Raw genomic sequence first — 21,390 nt, forward strand, 5'->3', positions numbered from 1 at the left:
TCTACAACAAAATAATGAAATAAAAAATTCAAAAACTTAAAACATAATTAAACTTTCAAATAAAAGTTACATAATTGAATTTAAAAAAAATAGAATTCTAAGTAAGGAAATTCTAAATTGAAAATTCTAATTTCTAATGAGTGATGACTTGTCACTTAGGTGGCATGAAGAGGGTCCTTTCCCTAATAGCATCATCAAAGCCAAATAGGCCAACGCAATCCCGATAATACTGTATCTCACGATTGATTTTGCTATGAAGCTCAGGATCAGGTACCATCCTTTGAATATAGGAATGGAGCCCTTCCATCACCTCGCCATCAAAATCAAAGCCGCATTTGTATGAAAATGCGGGGTTGAGGAAGAGTGCTGTTGCATGAATGGGTCGATGAAGCATCCCTGTCCACCGATTATCAATCACATCCCATAACATCATCTGCCTATCAAGGCCAATAGAACCCTTGTCTGCATAATAAGAATGAATGGCCTCCTTGGCCCTATCCATGCCCTCATACAAATAAGCCATTGCTGGATTCTCCCCATCCACCAATTTGAGAACCTTTACTATAGGTTCACTAACTGCGCATGCTTTTTCTACTCCACGCCAAAACGTCTTAGAGTACACCATTTTTGCAATGGCTTTCCCATCCTGTCTCCTGTTGTATCTACAACTACGCCAATCATCAGACACAAACATTTGCTTCAACTCGAACTGACATCGAAGCAAAGACTGAAGAGTAATAAAGTTTGTGGCAAAACGTGTGATCGCAGGACGCCGCAACTCCTTGTTTCTAGTGAACCTCCTCATGAGGCTAAGAACAAAAGCATGGTTATAAATAAACTTAGGGACGCTCCTAGCCATATCAACTGCCTCCTTGATGAAGGAGAGTTTCCCCATATCCTCAAGCAACAAATCGAGACAATGTACTACACACGAAGTCCAGAACAATGTGGGATGCCTCTCCATAAGCATCTTGCCGACAGACACATAATTAGCTGCATTGTCTGTTATGACTTGCACCACATTCTGCACACCAATCTCCCAAATGAACCCATCTAACAACTCACATATCGTTGCTGCATCTTTGATATGTTCTGATGCATCCAACGATTTAATAAATATGGTACCTTTAGGACAATGTACCAAGAAATTTAGAAGGGTCCTACCCTTTCTATCTGTCCAACCATCAGACATCACTGTGCATCCAGTAACTTCCCATGTCTTTTTCAACTCCGCCAATCTAGAGTTGATGTCCTGCTTTTTTGCTTGAAGAATTGGCCCCCGCAACTCCTCATATGTGGCACTTTTGTACCCTGGGCCCACAACAACAATAGCATCACACATTGGCTGCCAAAATGGATTGGTTTTGGTGATGCTGAGAGGTAAGTCGCTCCAGAAAATACACCTCCCCATGATTCTATCTGCTTCTTGCTTCTCCTTTTTTTTAACAAGCGATTTTATGCCAGGTTGTGCTCCAGGTCCTGTTCGTGAAACAAAAAATGATGACCTCACACTAGTAGTAGTAGGTGATGATGTGCCAGCTGTGGAGCCCCTCCCACTACCCTCAACATCAAAATCAGGAGAAGATATCCTGAAAGATCTACCTGCATGTTCAACTTTGTTTCTTTCTACCTCTTCCTTCTTTCTATCTTTTTCATCAATTGCCTCAAGAGCCTTTTGTATAAGCTCCAGAGTCCAGACTAGAAACTGTACAAATCCCACATGTCCACTGAGTCTAGCAAGATGGTATTTTAGTCGTGTAACCCCACCTGTCATCCTGGTCCCACACAATTTGCATGTAAGATATGCACGATTTGTCCCACCATCAGGGTTCCCATACTCCCAAAATGGGTCCAAGGCTTTTGGCATATTTGTGTTTTGTAGTGGGCTAACTCAAACCTAGGGCACCAAAAAAAAATTGGAATTAGTAACTTAATAAGTAATAACCACATCATTTTACAAAACAATTTTTTTTGCTACAATATTTGCAATTTTGCAATGTGAATTGAAAATTCAATGAAAAACCATAAATGACAATAAGAGGGTGTATTTGAAAGTGTAAAAAAAAATGCAGTTTGCTCTCAAATATCAGAGAAATCTGTAAGGGAAACACCAAGTAGATAATCATGGCTACATGAATAAACAACACTGTCAATAAGAGGAGGAATACGTTTCACTTCGAAGGCATTACACAACATCCAATATTGAGCACATCATTTCATAAATTCATACATAGAAATAGGCAAACGGTAAACCTACCTCACTGTTCACATTGCACAATAAGAAACTAATTTCTAAGATGAAGAAATTTTATAGAGATGAACCCCTAATATATAATAAATAGCCTCTGCAGCTATGAACTCAAAAAAAATGGAGTTTGCTCTCCAAATATGGAGAAAACTTGAAAAGTTAAAAACTTAAAACCCTTGCATTTCCTCATGGGCATGAAAATCTTTTCAAATGGAAAAAAAACAAGCAAAATGATTGTAGGCAAATAGGCAAGCAAGAACAATCCTAAAACTAACAAAAACTTCATTAACATAGGGGTTTATTTGAACATACCTATTAATGGAAGAAATGAAATTGTCTCATTGTTCTTGAAGCTTAGATCAACGAAATCTTCGTTGTTGGTGGCGATAATAGCTATGCAACTCTCAAACCCTCTTTGGCAGCAAGCACATAGCTCTCCCCTTCCTTCTCCAGCAATCAGAAATGAAAATGATTGATAAAAAACCAAAATCGGAATTTTATAACCCGCGCAGATTTTTTTTACTGTCTCCCAGCGATATATTGGATCGTCGTGGGATATTTTGCCGAAATATCGGCGATATTTCGTAAATATCGCGATATTTTTGGGAGTTGAAAATATTGCGTTATTTTCTCAGCAATATTTCGACTCGCTGAAAATATCGCGATATTTACGAATATCGCCGATATTTCGGTGATATTATCAACACTGGCCTTGATGCATCCCATTATTTTACTCAATGAATCATGATAGCCATATCTTACAACAGAAGACTTAGGAACTTGAAAAGAACTTATGTGAGGAAGACTATTTCAGTAATAGAGATCTCTTACTTCCTATTTCTTAGACTTCTTCTTTTCAACTCCCTCTACTTCTTTGGTGATATGGGCTTCTTCTCTTCCTCTTTTGTATTGTCCATATTTGTGACACTCATAACATTAGATCTTAGCCATGTCCCTTTTCTTTTTTGAGAATCTGACTTCCCAAAGTTTCATTTTCTTCTTGTCATTATAGCATAAGCTTGATTTTGCTCACCAGCTCCCACATCAGATTTGGCCTTTAGTCTACATTCTTCAATCTTGCATAGTGACCATAGATCTTGTAATGGAGTAGTTTCTTTCTTCCCATAAATTACTTCAAGTAAATTTACCCCACTCCTCCGGTAGTGCATTTAATACAACTGTAATCATTTCTCTATCAGACATGACTTCTCCCAGATCTTGTAGTTGATCCAGGATTTCAGATATCCTCATAAAGTATGAGGCTATTCCATCTTCTGTTGACATCTTCAGCTTGTAGAGTTTTGGCCTTAAATGAGATGACTTCTCCAACAGTGCTTACAGAATACAACTCTACCAGTTTGTCATAGATTTCTTTTGATGTTTCAAGTTTGGGTACATATGCGATGAGGGGATCCTTGATATATTCTATGAGAATCCTTTGAGCCCTAACTTCCCCTTTCATATACTTTGCAAGAGCTTGAGCATCTTCCTTTCTTGGTTTAGTGATAGATCCTTTGAATGTTCCATGGACCATAACCTCATTTTCAATGAGATTTAGATCTGCCATTTTCTTCCATGCAAGATAATTTGAAGCCCCAACCAATTTGTTGCTTTCCTAGCAAAAAGACATTTTGACAGATTCAGAGGTGGTCATAAATATACTTACTTGATAGGATGCTCCTTCCCCTCGCTGCTTCCTTGATGTTGATGATGATATAGAGAATAGAAAACTTCTCCTTGATGAAGGTAGTTTTCTTCAAGAGTGATCCTTGATCCCACAGAGAGTGAGATCTCTTTGGATCCTTTGATGAAGATCAATGATGACTTCTTGGTGATGTCTTCAATGGTAAGGACCTTGATTCGTAGATCTCTTCAACTTGGCCTTCTTTTCTTGATGATGATCCCAAGACTTCTTTGTAGACTCCTTCTTTGATCTAGGGTTTTGTAGATCTTGTCTTAAAGATGATCTTTGCTTTGATGCCTTCCTCGAGATTTGATCCTTGAGTGTCCCTTGATAAGATGCCCTTCCTTGACTTTGTCACCTTAGCTCTGATACCATGTTGAGAAATCTAGGGCATCAGGTTTAAGTGATTTCTCTTCTTTTAGTAACTGCTTGTGAGTTCTTTTTACTTCTTAGATTAGGATCTTCAATTACTTAGATTATTAGTGTTCTTCTTCATCAAATAGTTACCAATGCATAAATCATAAAGAGACAAGAGACAAAAAATGTAGGCTATTAGCGAGGGCCAAAACCTCTCACACTTGAGAGGAAAACCCGAACAAATTCTTCTTCTTATAGAGATTCCAATTGACGAATACCAAGACCAAGACCCTTGACCTATTTTCCACTCGAAGACCAAGAAACAAAGCTTCTTTGATGAAGTCTTTCTTCCCTGAGTCAACGATAGTCAACCCTCTTGCTTCTTCCTTCTTCTCGGCTATTCTTCAACTTTAGCTTCCTTCTACTTCAGACCTGCACTTTATTTCAGCGCTAGTTGCAACACATATGGTGATCTAACCTCTTCATCTCCTTCGCTTGGATTGGAAGGTTTTCTTCTTCAACTCGGCTTCTTGAATACTCCTTGATTAGGCCTTTAGCACAACAAGGAGATCTTTGGCCCTTTTCTGCAGCAATAAACCTCTTCTTTCCTCGTACGTGTGAGTGGAGATCAGTCCTAAAATAGTCCCAAACAGATCTTCTTCTAGTTTTCCTCCTTCGCTTGGATAGAGAGACTTCTTATGAGAGCTTCACACTCCTTTTCTATCTCAGACCTTGATCGAATTGTAGACTTGATGACCACCGAAATCCTTTCTCTGAAATGAGGCCGAGCTGCCTATTTATAGTGGTTTGCCAGTGATAATAGGTCGACTTGAGAGAGGGTGAGCCGACATGTCCTTTGGTGAAGATCTTTTATTTCATTTTGTAGCCAACATGAAGAAGATACTTTTGCTTGGTCTTGGAGGGCTTATTAGACTCTTTCATTGACTCATATACAAATGTAACATGCACAAGAAGGGTCCTTTATACATGACATTGATTGACTTTGACTCTTTTGACTAGATGACAAAACCTAAAGGGTCACAATGGGAGCCATTACTAAAAATAAAATTCCTTTCTCATGAAACCCATGAGATAAGCATTACAATAATAATTTTATTTTTCTTCCTTTCATCAATTACGGAAAATCACAATTACACGTCATTATGAAGACTGAACCTAGTTACACTTTTCAACAGATATAATAGTAAACCAATGCCCAATAGAAGACAACCAAGAACAATAGAGACACAATATTTGGTCAAAGACCAGGGAAAAACCCCACAAGGGGGAAAACCCTTTCAAAATTCTTCTTTTATCAGATTGTCATCAAATGTTTAGCAAAGAGATACAATGTTCAAGTTCCTCAACAGAGTCAAAGTAAAACCTTTTACCATCCAAAATCAACTAACCAATATCCAATCAAAGATGAACCCAAAAGTCAAATATGGTCAACATGACAAATTTGCAATTCTAGTCAAAGTCAACAACAACAAAAGAAACCCTAACCAGTCAATGGTCAACAGTGAAATTTGCCTCCAAGGAGCTCGGTTGAAGCAAAAATTGACTCGACCTTCCAAGCTCGTTTAAATCCCGTCAAAACAATCATCAAAAGCTTGGTCAAAGGAGAGATAAAGCTTGTGGTCAAACCTCCACAGATATATAGTCAACCTTGGTCAAACAACCCAATTTTTTTATCTCTTGTCCAATCATTTCGGCCTTCCAAAACAAAGATAGTTCCAAGTCAAATGAACCCAATTCAAAGGTAGTCAAAGGTTGGTCAACACTGTGAAATTAGAGAGTCAACGCACTAATAAAAAATCTCCTCCTTCCCTTTGCATGTGTGAGATAAGATCTGCAATTTTAGAGCTATACGAAACATACAAGAGAAGAATGTGATGTGTGGTGATGCACTCCAAGTGATGTGATATGATGTGTATTTATGGTTGATGAGGTGGCTTTTCCTTGCCCAAGCCAACTTGTACTTTTGTGCACATGTGGGTTTCATATTAAAAATAATATTTTTCCTTGACCAAATTAAATTCTTCCAAGGGTTAGTAGGGTCTTCTTCGGATGAGGAAGGCTTCCCAAAGGAGGGAATTTCTCCCCGAGCTACTAAATTTCAACACTCCCTCTCAGTTAGGGACGATTTCTGATTGCATCAAAAGATCTAGTCTCAAATATCTCGTCATCGTCATCACTTAATTGTGTCATATATCATCTTTGCTCATCTTTCTCATCTCTGCTCATCCACTGAACACTCAAATCTAAAGAAAAAGAATCATCATAGGGGAGATAAATCTGCCACTCTATATCCAATGTCAATAGGTAGGATACCACTTACCATGGGAGGTAAGGATCGCACTCATCCTATTCATCATGACAATAGAAAAGATACCAATGACCATGGGAGGTAAGGATAACACTTATCCTATTGTCTGCTGACCTTCCCACCTTGACCCTCAAGGGTCAAGCGGTAGAACACCTGCATCCTAACACTTGGGGAGGATACCACTTACCATTGGTAAGGATCACACACAAATCTAAGTTTTCCTCACCCATTGGCCAGATGGGTGGCAATCCCATTAAGCCTAACTTGTGGGTAGGATGCATACTGGGGTATACTCGATAATAGGGGAGATACCACACATCCTGCTATGACAATAGGCAGGATACCACTTACCATAAGAAGTTGGGATTGCATGTATCCTATTGTTAATTAGGTCCCTCAACCCCAGGAGCTCTCCGACTTAATTCCTCTCCCTGGGAGCTCAGACATGGGGGAAGAGCATAGCTTAGTGTCCTTGATCAACTGAGACCCTTTCCCAGGAGGGTCACATCCATCAGTCCAAGCTGCTCTCTAAAGACCAAGAACTTCCCTTTCGGCAAAGCCTTGGTAAGAATATTTGCTATATACTCGTCAATTGAAATGTGATGAAGTCTCATTGTGATGAAGTCTCACTGCTCCTCTTTGCACCATATCTCTGCTATAATGATATCTAATCTCAATAATCTTTGGACTTGTCGTGGAACACAAGATTTTCTGCTAGTCGAATCCCACTCTTGTTGTTGCAATATATCATTGTCATATCCAAAACCTAGTCAAACAACTCTCCAAAGAGCTTCCTCAACCATATTGCCTCATAGCTAGCCATGCCAATAGTAATGTGCTCAGCCTCAGCCGTGCTAAGGACAATGGACTTTTGCTTCTTGCTCATCCAAGATATCATGGTAGATCCCAGTCTAAAACAACATCCTGAAGTGCTCTTCCTATCAACAATATTTCCTGCCCAGTTAGGATGGTGTATCCATGAAGTCTCACATCTCTGGCAGTATATCTTAGTCCAAGATTGATAGTCCCATGTAATTATCTCAGCACATGCTTGGCAACACCCTAGTGTGCATGGAATGGCTTAGTCATGAATTGACTCAAGGTGTTGACAACAAAACATATGTCCAGTCAAGTGTTCACAAGGAACAATAGTGCCCCAATTAATTGTTGATACTCGGAGAGATTTGCCATATCAGGTCTTGCAGCTTCTCCACTTAGCTTCTTGAAATTTTTCTCCATCAATGTGGCCATGGACTTACATTCTACCATTTCAAATCTTGCCAACAATTTCACCACATAATTCCCTTGTGAAAGGAAAATCTCACCAGGTCTCTGCCACACTTTTTGGACAACTTTGAAGTAGAGGTTCAGGTTGACATTACTTGTGAATCCAAGCTTCATCATATAGCTATCAATGCGGGAATACTAAGCCCTGGGGGTTTGATTCAATCCATAGAGTACCTTCTTCAGCCTACAGACATGAGTTTTTTTGTCATGTACTTCGAATCCCCGTGGCTGCTCAACATATACTTCTTCCTAGAGTATGCCATGTAGAAATGCGATCTTCACATCCATTTGGTGAAGAGTCCATCCCTGGCTAGTAGCAAGAGCCACAATAGATTGAATAGTCGTATAGTGGGAAACTGGTGCAAAGATATCATCATAGTCTTCTCCCTCTTTCTGGGAGAAACCTCTAGCCACGAACGTCGCCTTGTATTTCCCGACACTTCCATCCGCACCATGCTTAATCTTGTATAACCATTTTGAAGTCACAATAGTTTGCCTCAGAACTACTTCCCACACATCGTTCTTCATTAGAGACTCATTCTTTGGCCATAACATCCTTCCATACCTGTTCTTTCATTGCTTCTTCAAAGGTGTGAGGTTCAACCTGTATGATGTTACTCATAGCCACAATATAACCTTGATATCAACATGGATTTTTACTTTCTCTGAAGGTCCCTCTAGTAGCAACATGTCTTTCAACATCCTGTAAGGTGTCACGAAGCCATAGAGTTCTATTCCTGGTGGGAGGATCACTTGGAGGGCGATCCAAGGGGTCCATGGGTTCCAAAGGATCACCAGCAACATCAGTCTCAAGTTCAGGCACAAAAGAACCTTCCAAAAGATCATCATCCTTGTTCTCAACATTGGTAGGAGGAGGAGTGTCCCTTGCTTTTCTAAGGGCAACATCTTCATCAAATGTCACATCCCTGCTAAACTTTATATTCCTTTGGCTAGGCACATATATTCTAAAAGCTTTAGTTTTTTCACCATATCCAATAAACATACATTTTTTCCTTGAAGCTTCCAGCTTGCTCCTCTTGTCCTTCGGTACATGAAAGTATACAGGGCAGCCAAAGATCCTCAAGTGTCCAACATTGGGCTTCACACCTGTAAAGACTTATTTGGAGGTCTTGTAACCCAAGGCTTGATGAGGGGTCCTATTTTGAACATAGACCGCAGTGTTGGCAACTTCTCCCCACAGAACCTCTGACAACTTTTGATCATGCAACATTGCTTGGGTAACTTCCATGATGGTCCTGTTCTTTCTTTCAGCCACTTTATTTTGCTAAGGGTTGTAAGGTACGATGATCTCCTACTTAATTCCCGCTCCCTTGCAAAATTCAATGAACTCATTCGAAGTGAATTCTCCACCATTATTAGGCCTGAAGACTTTGATTCTCTTCTTTGTTTGATTCTCTATTAGTTCCTTGAAGTCCTTGAACATATCAAATGCCTCATCCTTGTGTTTCAAGAAGAATATCCATGTCTTCCATGAGAAGTCATCCACAAAGATTATATAGTATAGGTAGCCACCAAGAGATTTCACTAGCATGGGTCCACATAAGTCAGAATGTATGAGTTGTAGAATATCACTGGTCTTGCTCCTGTTAGAAGGGAATGGTCCCTTTGATTTCTTTCCACTTGCACATCCTGGACATACTCCATCATGATTAGCTTGAACCTCAGGCATTCCAGAAACCATCCTCCTTACTTTAGGTAGGGCTTCATAGTGAAGATGAGCAAACCTTCGGTGCCATAGCTCACTTTGATGATTGCTATCATGTACCAATGCTCGGATTGGTCTTCCATTGACTCTATAGAGTCCTTCAATTCTTGATCCCAAAGTGAATGCATCCCTCATGCAAGATTCCATAGGCCAAGTGAGGACCTTTCCTCTTATGAAGGAAACTCTCATCCCTTTGTCTTCCAAGGTAGATATAGATACAAGATTCTTCTTTAATTTCGGTATGTACATAACATCTTGTAAATGCATGATTTCACCATAATCCAAATCAAATGAAACAAAACCAACGCCCTTCACTGGATAAGTAGAATTGTCCCCAAGCATGATTTTCAAAATTTTCTCCCTCTCAACCAAGTTAGAGAAGACTTCACGATACCCGGTGAAGTGTCTAGAGGCCCCACTATCTACCAACCAACTATCAAACGAATCCGGAGGGGAGGAGCTAGAAAGTGCAGAAATAAGAAAATATTCAGATTGAGTAGCAGCTGCATTATTTCCATACCTTGTGTTCCTTGATTTATTTTAAGGACGGTTTCCTTCTTCACAATCATTAGGAGCATCTCTCCTTCTTCTATTGAACTTGTTGTTGTTGTAGCCACGATTGTTGTTGTAGGACCTTGGAGCACTTCTCTTTTTTGGACAATCTTGAGCATAATGACCATACTTGTGACAACTGAAGCATTCGACTTTTGACATATCCTTTCTAAATCTCCTATTAGATTCCTTAGATGCTGGAGCAGGACTTCTTGTATTATATGGTCTTCCTCTTCCTTTCTTCTTCTTGTCATTGAACAACAAAAGCAGAGGGTTCTCCTTCTTTATGCTTTTGAATCCTCCCTCTGGAAATCATCTTGGTTTCTTCTTGAGTGCACTTGCCAACAAGCTCATCAAATGTCGGGAACTTGTCATTGTTGCTTATAGTAGTAACTGTTACACCATGATATGTTCACAACATCTCTTTATGACACTGATAGGCGTCCTCCCTGTTGAACATTGGCAGATTAATTTTTCTTTTAATCCAAATATTTATCTTATGGTCTTAAATGAAAGACACTGGCATATTCTCGTCGTCTCCACTACATCAACGGATGGTATTTGAAATATTAACTACCTTGGACCTCTAAATCCATGTTTACCTTTTCACATTTACCTGATACAATTATGAATTCCCATTGCAAATTATCAAATAACAAATGCTATCCTGTCAATAAGTAGGTTTATAAAATAAATGGAAAATGATGCTGATGGGCATATATCAACCACATTTGCTAATATGGTTGTGATAGTATTCAACCAGATGGAAAATTTGGCACTTGAATCACAATGATTACTGGAAAGGAGACAGATGCCTGACTCATTACACTAACTCATTCAAGTTTCCAATATACACAGGATTTATAGTTACAACAAATTCTTATCAAAACGGAGGATGTGTAACTGGTTTTAATTTCTTTCTTCTGTGAATGATCAATAGTGCTGATGCCATTAGTGGTTGCTAGCGTTACTGCAACGGTTTCATCTTGAATTAACTTCGTTTTGTATCCAATGCACTGAGATGCACCAATTCTGTTTTGTGTGTGAAATGTTTCAAGATTTTGGAAGTTGTGTAATAGCTTTGTTTCATAGAAAACTTGAAGGTACTATTTCCATTGTGCTTCTTCCTCCACTCTCCCAATGCTCAGACACTCATTGAGTTGGCACCTTCTGTCTCATGATTTGTTTTTACCTCACACTTGAAGCTACTAGGCTAACAGTTTTTGTTTACCTCATGATCACATTCACATTCAAAAGGCTAAAATGACATAATCTTAGGGAACAACAGGAAACTATCTTGCATAATGCCTCAAAATTGACCTATATATTTCCAGAAAGTACCCCATTCTCCCAAGACATTCCATTCACTTTGGGGTTGTTTCATATCTGCTCCCAAGCTCCTGGAAATGGAGTGGTCAGAATGGGTTTTCGATTGGTTGGGAGCAGTGCTTCAGGTTCTTTCAAATTTTATACAGGGCTATCAGATCCCAAGGCGTTGGGATCATGTCCTTGTGTTCTTAGGTATCCCTGTAAATCCACTATTATGTATTATATGCTATTGATATCAATGTTAATAGTCTCATGAACCATTCTTGCAAGTCCCCGAATTTCACTTTGCTTGGCCTTAAAATGAGTAGTATCAACTCTATTGCAAGTTGAAATTGGTTTTATCTATAAAAGCCACAAACCCTTCGAAACTAACACATTTTCCTGCATTTTTTTTGTTGCTCCTGTCATTTTGCAAATGTGACGAAGGGTGACCAAGAGAACTCAAGGACAACACACCAAAGCTATTACGACATCCATGAACTCAACTAGAGCATCATAATAGAGGCAGTTTGCATGGATTTCTTCTTTCAAAGTGCACAAGGCAACTTTTTTGGACATATGTATATTCTACATTGTATAGGCATAGAATAATTTGATATGAATGAAAATGTATTTGTCCTCATAAAATTGCATATATGTTTTATGTTTTTGTGCTTGAGGAGTTTTTGCCAAGCTGAGTCAAATTCTTGGGTCTTCTGCCTCGTGGTGTATTTTCCTGAGCTGATTCTGGTAATATTGAGTGATATATAAGCAGCTTGCAAAGCCTGCTGTGTTCTTTAGTCTTCTATGAGGCTTTTGAGGCATTTACTAAAGAGTCATACTGAATAGTTTTATCCCCTGTTCCTCGATTTTAGGCCCATGTAGTCTATAACCTGTAAGTTTTTAACATTACTTCTCATTTAACCATGAATTAGGAGCAGGAGACTGATCAGATGGTGGTCTGTGGTAAATATAAATAACTTGCAGTTTTGATCTGTAATAAACTGCAAAGCTTCATTCTGTTGTCATGGTATGCTAGTATTTGCTTTTTGCTCAGGTTATAGATGTTATTATTTTCCTACTTTTTCAAACTCAAAAAGATGAGTGCATGTGTGCTTCTTTAAGATTACTCTCTCTGCTGGGACTCTTCCAGTCATGGATGGTTGTTTAATACGTTTCATTATGCATCTAAGCCTTTCCATTTTTGAACTTTGTATTTTCTTCATGCTTTATACCATAGCCCTTATTTTTTCCCCTCTTTTCTGCAATGTGTGGACTTATGCACGACCAAAATACTTTATTTTTTCTAATGAAATTTCTATGGAGTGTAACTTGTATCAAATGGTCTCTTCCTGGAAATGCAGGGCCATGCAAAATCAAAGCAAAACAGGGAATACAGTCAATGAGACTGGTAGATGGCAACCAGGGGTTGCCACTTCAGGTAATATTTTGCAACCTTCTGGCAGTAGAGTCCCTCAAGCTGCTCGGCAACCATATCACTCGGGTCATAGGGCTTTTATTTCGACATACCTGGATGATTTCAAACAAGGATTCCCCAAAAATGGCTTGTCATCTGTTTCAAAGAAATGGTGGGGAAGCAGTGGGTCTATCAGTAAGGAGGATGCACCTGAAGGTTCAGAAATAAGTGAGGCAAAATTAACAAGTAGAAAATTTAATGAATCATCAGAAGGCGTTGAACTTGGGACCACAAATGAAAATGATGGCAGGGTCACTTCTGAGGTGGATGGATTTTTGAAGGAAGGGAAGTCTTCTGACAGTGAAAGTATTTCAAAACTTTTTGGCCACATGGGATCCCAGGATGAAGACCTGATGCACATTAGCATACTCTCCAGAACTAGAAAGAGAAAAGCGGAGAATGGAAGGAAAGCATTGAAACTAGCTGTAACTAATGGTTATGGTACATACAAGATTGGGAACAAAGACAAAATTTTGCTTGAACGAATATTTGGATCTCCCTTGCCCAGGCAATGGAAAACAAGCTTAAGTTTTTCAGATGGTACAGTTTAGTAAGATTTTTCTGTGATTACCAAATTGTCAATTTATCTCTTTGGAAAGAAACTTAGGCATATGATTAACAGGCTGCATGTTTTGGCATTTTAGCTTTCTTGCCTACACAGGGAGGACAATGATAAATGTACACTGTACAGTAGTCTGGAGAATTTTATCAATGAATTGATGATCTCAAATTAAAAGAAAACAGTCAATGTATGGGTGATTCCAAATGATGGGAGAACATGGACAGCAGATTCCAGAGTCAGGGTTCTCCATTTGTATTATGGTTTAATACCAAAGAAAATTTTAGGGGCTAAATTTCATTATTTGGCTAATTTTCCTATTCTTGTCCAAAAAAGAATATTCAATTCAAAATGAATATTTTCCCATATTTCTTCAGGATAAAATAATTTTACTTGATAAATAGATTTTTTTTTCGACAAATGAGATAAAATCATTATGAATTTGAAATTTTTACAGAACTGTCATAAAACATTTATAGTTGGCATTTTAACAGTTACCAAGGTTTTTGCACTTGAAAATAAGGATGGCGGAGCACTGGAGTGGGAAAATGCACATGGGGAACATTTGGAAACACCCCCAAAATTTATTGAAATTCATGGGGGATGGGGGGATGTTGGGGTCCCTAGCATAGTGGTCCTTGTCTCCAAAATTATAAAAATAAAAATAAGAATGATAAAATACCAACGATAACAGTTCATCCTATGCAAATTTATCATTGTGCATTCAATGGAATCTCTATAATCCTGCCATTTCTAAAATCCTGGAAACTGTTAGTCTGCTGAATTCTGAATGTGATATGAAATTCTACTTTTTCCATATGAAGACAGATGGAGTTGGAACCACTCTCGAACATCCCGAAACATTAATGGTAATTTTAAAAATTTAAGTAAAATGATAGAAAAGTTAAGATAAAGGGGAACCAAAAAGTAAAGGATAAAAAAAGTAAGCTAAAAGAGAAATGGATTTAATATTACCATTAATTACCAAGGTCACTAACTCTTCAAATCTCTATTCGCTATCTTGTCTGTCTTGAAGGGTTGTTGGACAAAAAATCAGGGCTGGAGTGGTTGGTGGTTGACGCATCCAAATACCCCCTTTATTGGGGAATGCATCCCCCACTTTATTGGGGAATGCATCCCCCACATTGAGGAAATGTTTCCCCAAAAGGGGGACATGGGGAGATGTTTCCCCTGGTGCTCCCTGCTCCTGGAACGTGGGAAACATGGGGGACACAGCCTCAACCCTGTGGGATGTGTCACCTGTTTAAAATTTTATTTAAATGTAAAGCGGTTCATAGATGATAGCAATGGCTGCCAGTTGGGAGCAATGTTCAAATACAGATTGACCTGCGTGAGAGTGTTTTGTAGGAAGAGAGATCTCAGTTAGCCTTTTAACATCTTTCAAGTCACCCATATTATTTACTAATAAGGAATTCGCAGTTGGAAGTGAATTACTGATTTATAGTAGTTATGGACGAAAATCTTGTTGCTTGTGATATTATAAATTCAAGAGATTTTTTTTTTTTGGAGGAATTTAATGAGGATGGGAAGTTTATCAATTTTTTCTATGATAATCTTTCTGAAGGTTTGTGGTTTGTACCACGACATTCTGACACTGCCTAAAGGGATATAAGTTGATATCATATTTCTAAACTATTCCTTTATCCATGCTTGTAAAACTTTCCAACTAATGGTATGGCTTTTCTCCTTTAAACAGTTCTGTTTCTTGGGAATGGGCTGATGAGTGATGATGCTGTCAGCTTTTGAGTATTCTGATAACTTATTTACATGATTGAACATATAAACTCTGGAACTCCTAATTTGTAAATCCTTTACTGGATTTTCGGATCTTGCAACTTGGCTACAGGTCTCATTGTGCCAATGACAGTTTTTAGTCTTTGAGATGATTACCAGCGGGCATACTGTATTATGTCCACCACCTATTACATCAGAATTAAGCTCAAACTTCATTAAAGTAGGAGGAACGATTTTTCCTCAGGCACATCTGCATATCCAGCGGGCATGGTAAAACTAATTAACCTGTGTAGTGATTTTGTCATGGGCTTGTTTATTATGGCAACTTTCATCAGAGTGGTTCTACTTGAATGCTTAGACCCAATGCACTGCCAGAGAAGGTTGGAATTTTAAATCCATGTACACGTCTCTCTGTTTTTGGACATTTCTGTTTTTTTGTATCTGGGGGATAAAATAAAGATTCATTGGTGGCCACCCTATGCTAGAATGGGACTTCAAAACCTGGAGAAATTTCCGTGGCATTCAGCCTTCATGTAAATCATGTGAAGGTAAGAAATTACTGGAGGTATGGAATTACTCTCTATGCTAGAATTGGGACGTCAAAACCTGGAGAAATTTCCGTGGCATTCAGCCTTCATGTAAATCATGTGAAGGTAAGAAATTACTGGAGGTATGGAATTACATACTCTCTCTCTATATATATAAACAAAATCTGGTTTTATACTAATATACAGAAAGGTATGAGGAGATGAACCCATGGCCATAGCTAATGCTTATGCATATCTTCTTTATAACAGAGTTCTATGGCGTTAAAACATATTGCCTATGCATGCCTTACTGGAACATATAAACAGTTACTAACTATAAGGCACATGGAGAGGTACTGCCCTCTACTACCAAAACCACACTATGCAAAACACCTATGTCTCTGGGCAATTGAGGTTGAGTTTCAAAATTAAGGGCATTGAAGCAACTCCTCTACTGTTCATGTTTGAACAAGCTTCCTGGGCTATAACGGAAGCATGAAAAGGCTGTGTCTACCACAATTGACTTGAAGGAGAGGGGCATGACACCAGAGAAAAATCTCATGCTTACCATACCATCTATTCTCTATCCTTCTTGTTGCTACACATGGTTTCGATTTGTCCTAATTCTCAATTTTCATAAGCTCCAAGTCACTGAGCTTTGAGCTCCCATAGATGCAGCAGGAACCATATTGTCCACTGACATCCTCATGACTAGTATCTGGTCCCTAGCAGGATTTCTCTAACTTCTCCAATTACTTAATTTTGTATTTTAACCTCCTCTCCCCAAGGTTTTGTGCACAAGTCAATTTTAAATGCTTGTGGCGGTCATCAACTACACTTGTTCCTTGAATTTTCCCACCCAGTATTCTCTCATTTTTGCCTAAATTGTCTTCCAATGCAGACCCACCCACGAAGTCACCTCTGTCAGAGCTTCTACTTGCTCAATGATTTGGACTACTTTTACTTCAATTCTGGGAATTCATGATTCTTTCCTCTGTGCCAATAATTGATTAGTTTGTACAAGGCTCCTCTACATTGTTGAGACCTATAGTCCCTTGCCACAACCATCCTTTGCTCACACCTTTGCCATTATTATGCCCCAAGATGGGATATAAAATGATCTGTCATAAGGTCACAGGGCTGATTATGACAAAGTAAGGAGAGAGACTTCATTAAATCTCTATACCTTTTTAGTGAGTTGTGTGCCATCTCAACACCTTTATTGGGAAGCTTATCAATGGCTTCATCAAATGATCTCTCGATATGATAGTAAAATCTTGTCAAATAATGATTATGCTGATAGGCATTCTTATTTTAAACATGGGGATGATTTCGAGATTTTCTAAAAGTTGGACGTTTTCAATTGCCAACATGACTTGAATTGGTGTCATCTGTCCCATCTAGCACTGAGTTTGATAATACATCTCTACAAAAATAGTACAATAAAATAATGATAGTTAAAAAACAAAAGTAACAAACACCTGCAGATGTGTTTGATCTCTTTTGGCTTTGCTAAGTTGTGATCTTCTTCCACATAACTAATATAATTATCTTCGTGCTAGCCTTAGATTATGGTTACTCCAACAAGTGGGTTTGATGACGAGTCGAAGGAGCCAGAGGCAAGTCAAAGCAAGAAGAAATTAACATCTTTGACTGAATTTTTTACTTTTACCAGCTCACATGTGTGAAGGATGAATTTCTGTGATTAGGCCAAGTTTCTTCTGGGGTAATTGCAGGTCAAATTTTGGCCCTAGTTGCAGGACTAAAATTTTCTGAGTTTGACTAGATCGGTGCAAATTTGAATAGTGTTGACTTTGACTTTTGGAAGTGATTTGTGTTGAAATTGTAACTAGATTCGGTCTTCATAATGTATGATGTTGTAAAAAGATCAAGAATAATTTCAGCTAGTCACATTTGGACATTTAAAAGAAAGAAAACCAAATTTTTAAAAGTATATTTTTTATGTGTCCAAGTAGACCAAGTTGACACTCTAGAAGACAAGTCGGCTTGCCCAACAGTCGTGCCCCTTCGCATAACAAAACAACTGTAAATAAAGCCAATTCGTCTCCATCAAGTACACACTTCGATGATTTGATTTGAGGCAAGGGGGACGAGATTCCTAAGGCAGAAGTACGAGATTCTGCGAAGCATACATACAAATTTTCTGAGGTTATATTTCTTTGTTATGATGCAAGTTCTTGTTGCACATTTCTCTGTGGTGATGTGAGTTCCTGTGGCACATTTTCCTGTAACGATACGAGCTTCCTTTAACACCTATTTCATTGTAACATGTGAGATACTTATGGCACTGTACTTTTGTCCTATCCGAACTTTATGTAGCACTACACTCTTGTGATATCCAAGCTATCTATGGCACTGCATTTCTGAAGTTATGCGAAGTTTCTGAGGCTTTGTATCTCTGTGATGTGGCTTCTAAAGACATGCATGTATAAACAGATTGGTTGACAAAAAGATGGCAGAGTTTGGTGCAAATTTGAATAGTGTTGACTTTGACTTTTGGAGGTGATTTGTGTTGAAATTGTAGCTAGGTTCGGTCTTCATAATATATGATGTTGTAAAAAGATCAAGAATAATTTCAGCTAGTCACATTTGGACATTTAAAAGAAAGAAAATCAAATTTTTAAAAGTATATATTTTTATGTGTCCAAGGAGACCAAGTCGACCCTCTAGAAGACAAGTTGGCTTGCCCAACAGTGGTGCCCCTTCGCATAAAAAAACCACTGTAAAAGCCAATTCGTCTCCATCAAATACAGACTTCGATGATTTGATCTGAGGCAAGGGGGACGAGATTCCTAGGGCAGAAGTACGAGATTCTGCGAAGCATACATACAAATTTTCCGAGGTTATATTTCTTTGTTATGATGCAAGTTCTTGTTGCACATTTCTCTGTGGTGATGTGAGTTCCTATGGCACATTTTCCTGTAACGATGCGAGCTTCCTTTAACACCTATTTCATTGTAACACGTGAGATACTTACGGCACTGTACTTTTGTCCTATCCGAACTTTATGTAGCACTACACTCTTGTGATATCCAAGCTATCTATGACACTGCATTTCTGAAGTTATGCGAAGTTTCTGAGGTTTTGTATCTCTTTGATGTGGCTTCTAAAGACATGCATGTATAAACATATTGGTTGACAAAAAGATTGCAGAGTTTGGAGGGTTGACTTGGCATTAGTTTGACTTGGATTTCTCTTGATGAAAAAGATTCTATAAAGATAGGATCAATGGGTTTTCCCCTTGTGGGTTTTTCCTTGGCCTTTGGCCCAATTTCTGGTGTTTGTTATCTCGTCTCTTCGGCACTATGATCTCTATTTGAGTGGCTAAATTGTTAGTGTAATTGCTTGATGACATAACTAAATGAAGTAAATGCTAAGAGAAAATTTATATATGAGTCACTAGTGATTATCATGTTCAGAAATTATAGTTTACAAATGAATTTCAACATGGTATTAGAGCTAAGGTCTAAGAGAAGTGTTGAAGAAGTTTATGAGAGATCGAAGTTTAGAAGCAGAGCGAAGGTGAAGAAAGTCTCCTTGAAATAACAAATAATCTCTATAAGGATGAAGATTTTTGACTTGTACCCTATTTTGTAACATATTATTTTGTGGTTCGTTTCTTGGAGGAAGGTTTGAATTTTGTGACACATTACCTATGCAAGAGATCCAAAACTATGGATGAATGTGACAATGGTCTGAATTATCCCTGTCCGAAGGATCAAGTCCTCTCCATGATCCGAAATCATCTCTAAAGTAATTTGAGCCTTTATGAAACTATGACAGGATCATACTTTGATGGATCTGAGTTTCTTTGGATAGTGGCATGATGGCATGACTCTCCTATAATTCATACGAGCTACCTATGGCATCTATCTTCTATGAAAAATTTGTGGAACTGTGATGAGGACATGAAGCACCTTATCTATGGAACCTTGCGAAGATTATAAGGTAACTACACTATGATGCAAAGTCTAAGGAATTGTGCAAGAGAAGAAGCTATCTTTGTAAAAAGACTATGATCTACTCTACAAGGAATATGAACTCCCTAAAAGTGACAAGGTTAAGCTTGTAACAGTTCAAGACACTAGTTCGAGATGGTACCTCTATAAATTAAGACCCAAAAATCTGAGATCATAATTGTATGTCCAATAATCTGAGCTTATTTCTGTGGCACAAATTTGTGAAGGTTACACTATACATAATAGAAGAACAAAACATATAGTATAGTAAGTTGACCTATATCAATGAGAAGGGTCGAGTCCCTGTGGCAGACCAATAATCTATCACTGACATCTGAAGCTCTGACGAACTCTGCAAAGACAATAAACATTACAATGAGATGACCCATTATCTTTTTAAAGCAACCCATACTTGAAGGAAGAATTGAAGGATGAAGTAAAACATGCTGTAGTTTGAAGCATTTAGACCATTATATCTACCTCGCTCTAGTATTCGCTTGAAGTCTAAAGTATACATCTCTGAGGCAAGGAGAGGTATGGTTGTAGGTCTAATCTGAAGCAAATTATCTTGGTCTTGTTTTTGTTAAATGAATACCAAAGGATTGTACCTATTGGTCACGCAAAGATCTTGCGAAGATTTGTATCACGTGTTTATGTGGTCGTCTATAACCTTGGCTCATATGGAGGATTGTGACACTTGTGCGAAGGTTGATGTGTGGACCTCTGAGAGACCATACAAAGACCTGGTTGCAAATTTCTTATGGACAAAGTTGAAAGGAATTCTTATGGATAGAATTGAAGAGTTGACTTGCGCTACCATGATGAGAAGTCCGAGTTTACTGTAAGCATATCTCTTTGAAGTAGCCCAAGGAATTTATATTATGGTACCATACTTGAAGGAAAAAATGGAGAACAAGTAAGGTTGGATGGTTATGGTTGAAGAGGTACATATAATGTCTTGTTATCATATCTCAAGAACTAGGCATAGATTTAGATTGTAAATCCATTCCAAGTTCTCTTTCAATTAATGACTACTAAGTTCATCAAAAAAATGATCTCAAAGATCTATAATATTTTAAGTCTATTTTGCATGTTTCCCTTGTCGAGGACAAAGACATAATCAATATGTTAAGTGCTCTATCCTCTCCTTGCATATGTAGGCTAAAGTTTTGTGCTACAATTAGAGTAAGACAATCAAAACATCAATGAGCTCCATCTCAAATATAGAAGGCATATAAATGGCATTTCTAGAGTTTGTAGCTAACACATTTATATACATGTATAACTTGCAATTTAGAAGGTGAAAGGTCTTGAGGATTTTAGATATTGAAGCATCTAGGGTTTCTAAACCCTAACAAAGTTTGAACTATGAAAACCATAGGGACTATACCCTAGGACTAATCATTTCCGCTGAAAGAAGCCCTAGCGCTTGAGAATGACAAAAATGACATCACGCTGATGTGAGGAATAAGATGATTATAAGAAGTACAAGATTAAGAGGGAGTTGATTCTGTTCTCAAAAGATAAGTACTCTACATCTCCTTTCTTCAATTACTACTATTGCTATTGTCTTTATCTTTGGATAATGTTTTGCCTATACA

At 38.2% G+C, this 21,390-nt stretch overlaps 1 protein-coding gene across 1 annotated transcript in view; it reads left to right on the plus strand.

Annotated features, from left to right (window-relative positions):
• LOC149249809 (uncharacterized) overlaps positions 1 to 13,887 on the plus strand; it is a 208,960-nt gene extending 195,073 nt beyond the window's left edge. Inside the window, exons 4-5 of the mRNA XM_089458800.1 lie at positions 12,856 to 13,508; positions 13,613 to 13,887. Of these exons, the coding sequence (XP_089314926.1) occupies positions 12,856 to 13,508; positions 13,613 to 13,641 (682 nt within the window). The 3' untranslated portion in view covers positions 13,642 to 13,887. The remainder of the gene's footprint in view (positions 1 to 12,855; positions 13,509 to 13,612) is intronic.
• The last annotated feature ends 7,503 nt before the right edge of the window (positions 13,888 to 21,390 follow it).

Source organism: Pinus tabuliformis, chromosome 7 (assembly GCF_031772625.1).
Source record: "Pinus tabuliformis cultivar Carrire ecotype Pingquan chromosome 7, CPIR1, whole genome shotgun sequence".
NCBI lineage: Eukaryota > Viridiplantae > Streptophyta > Pinopsida > Pinales > Pinaceae > Pinus > Pinus tabuliformis.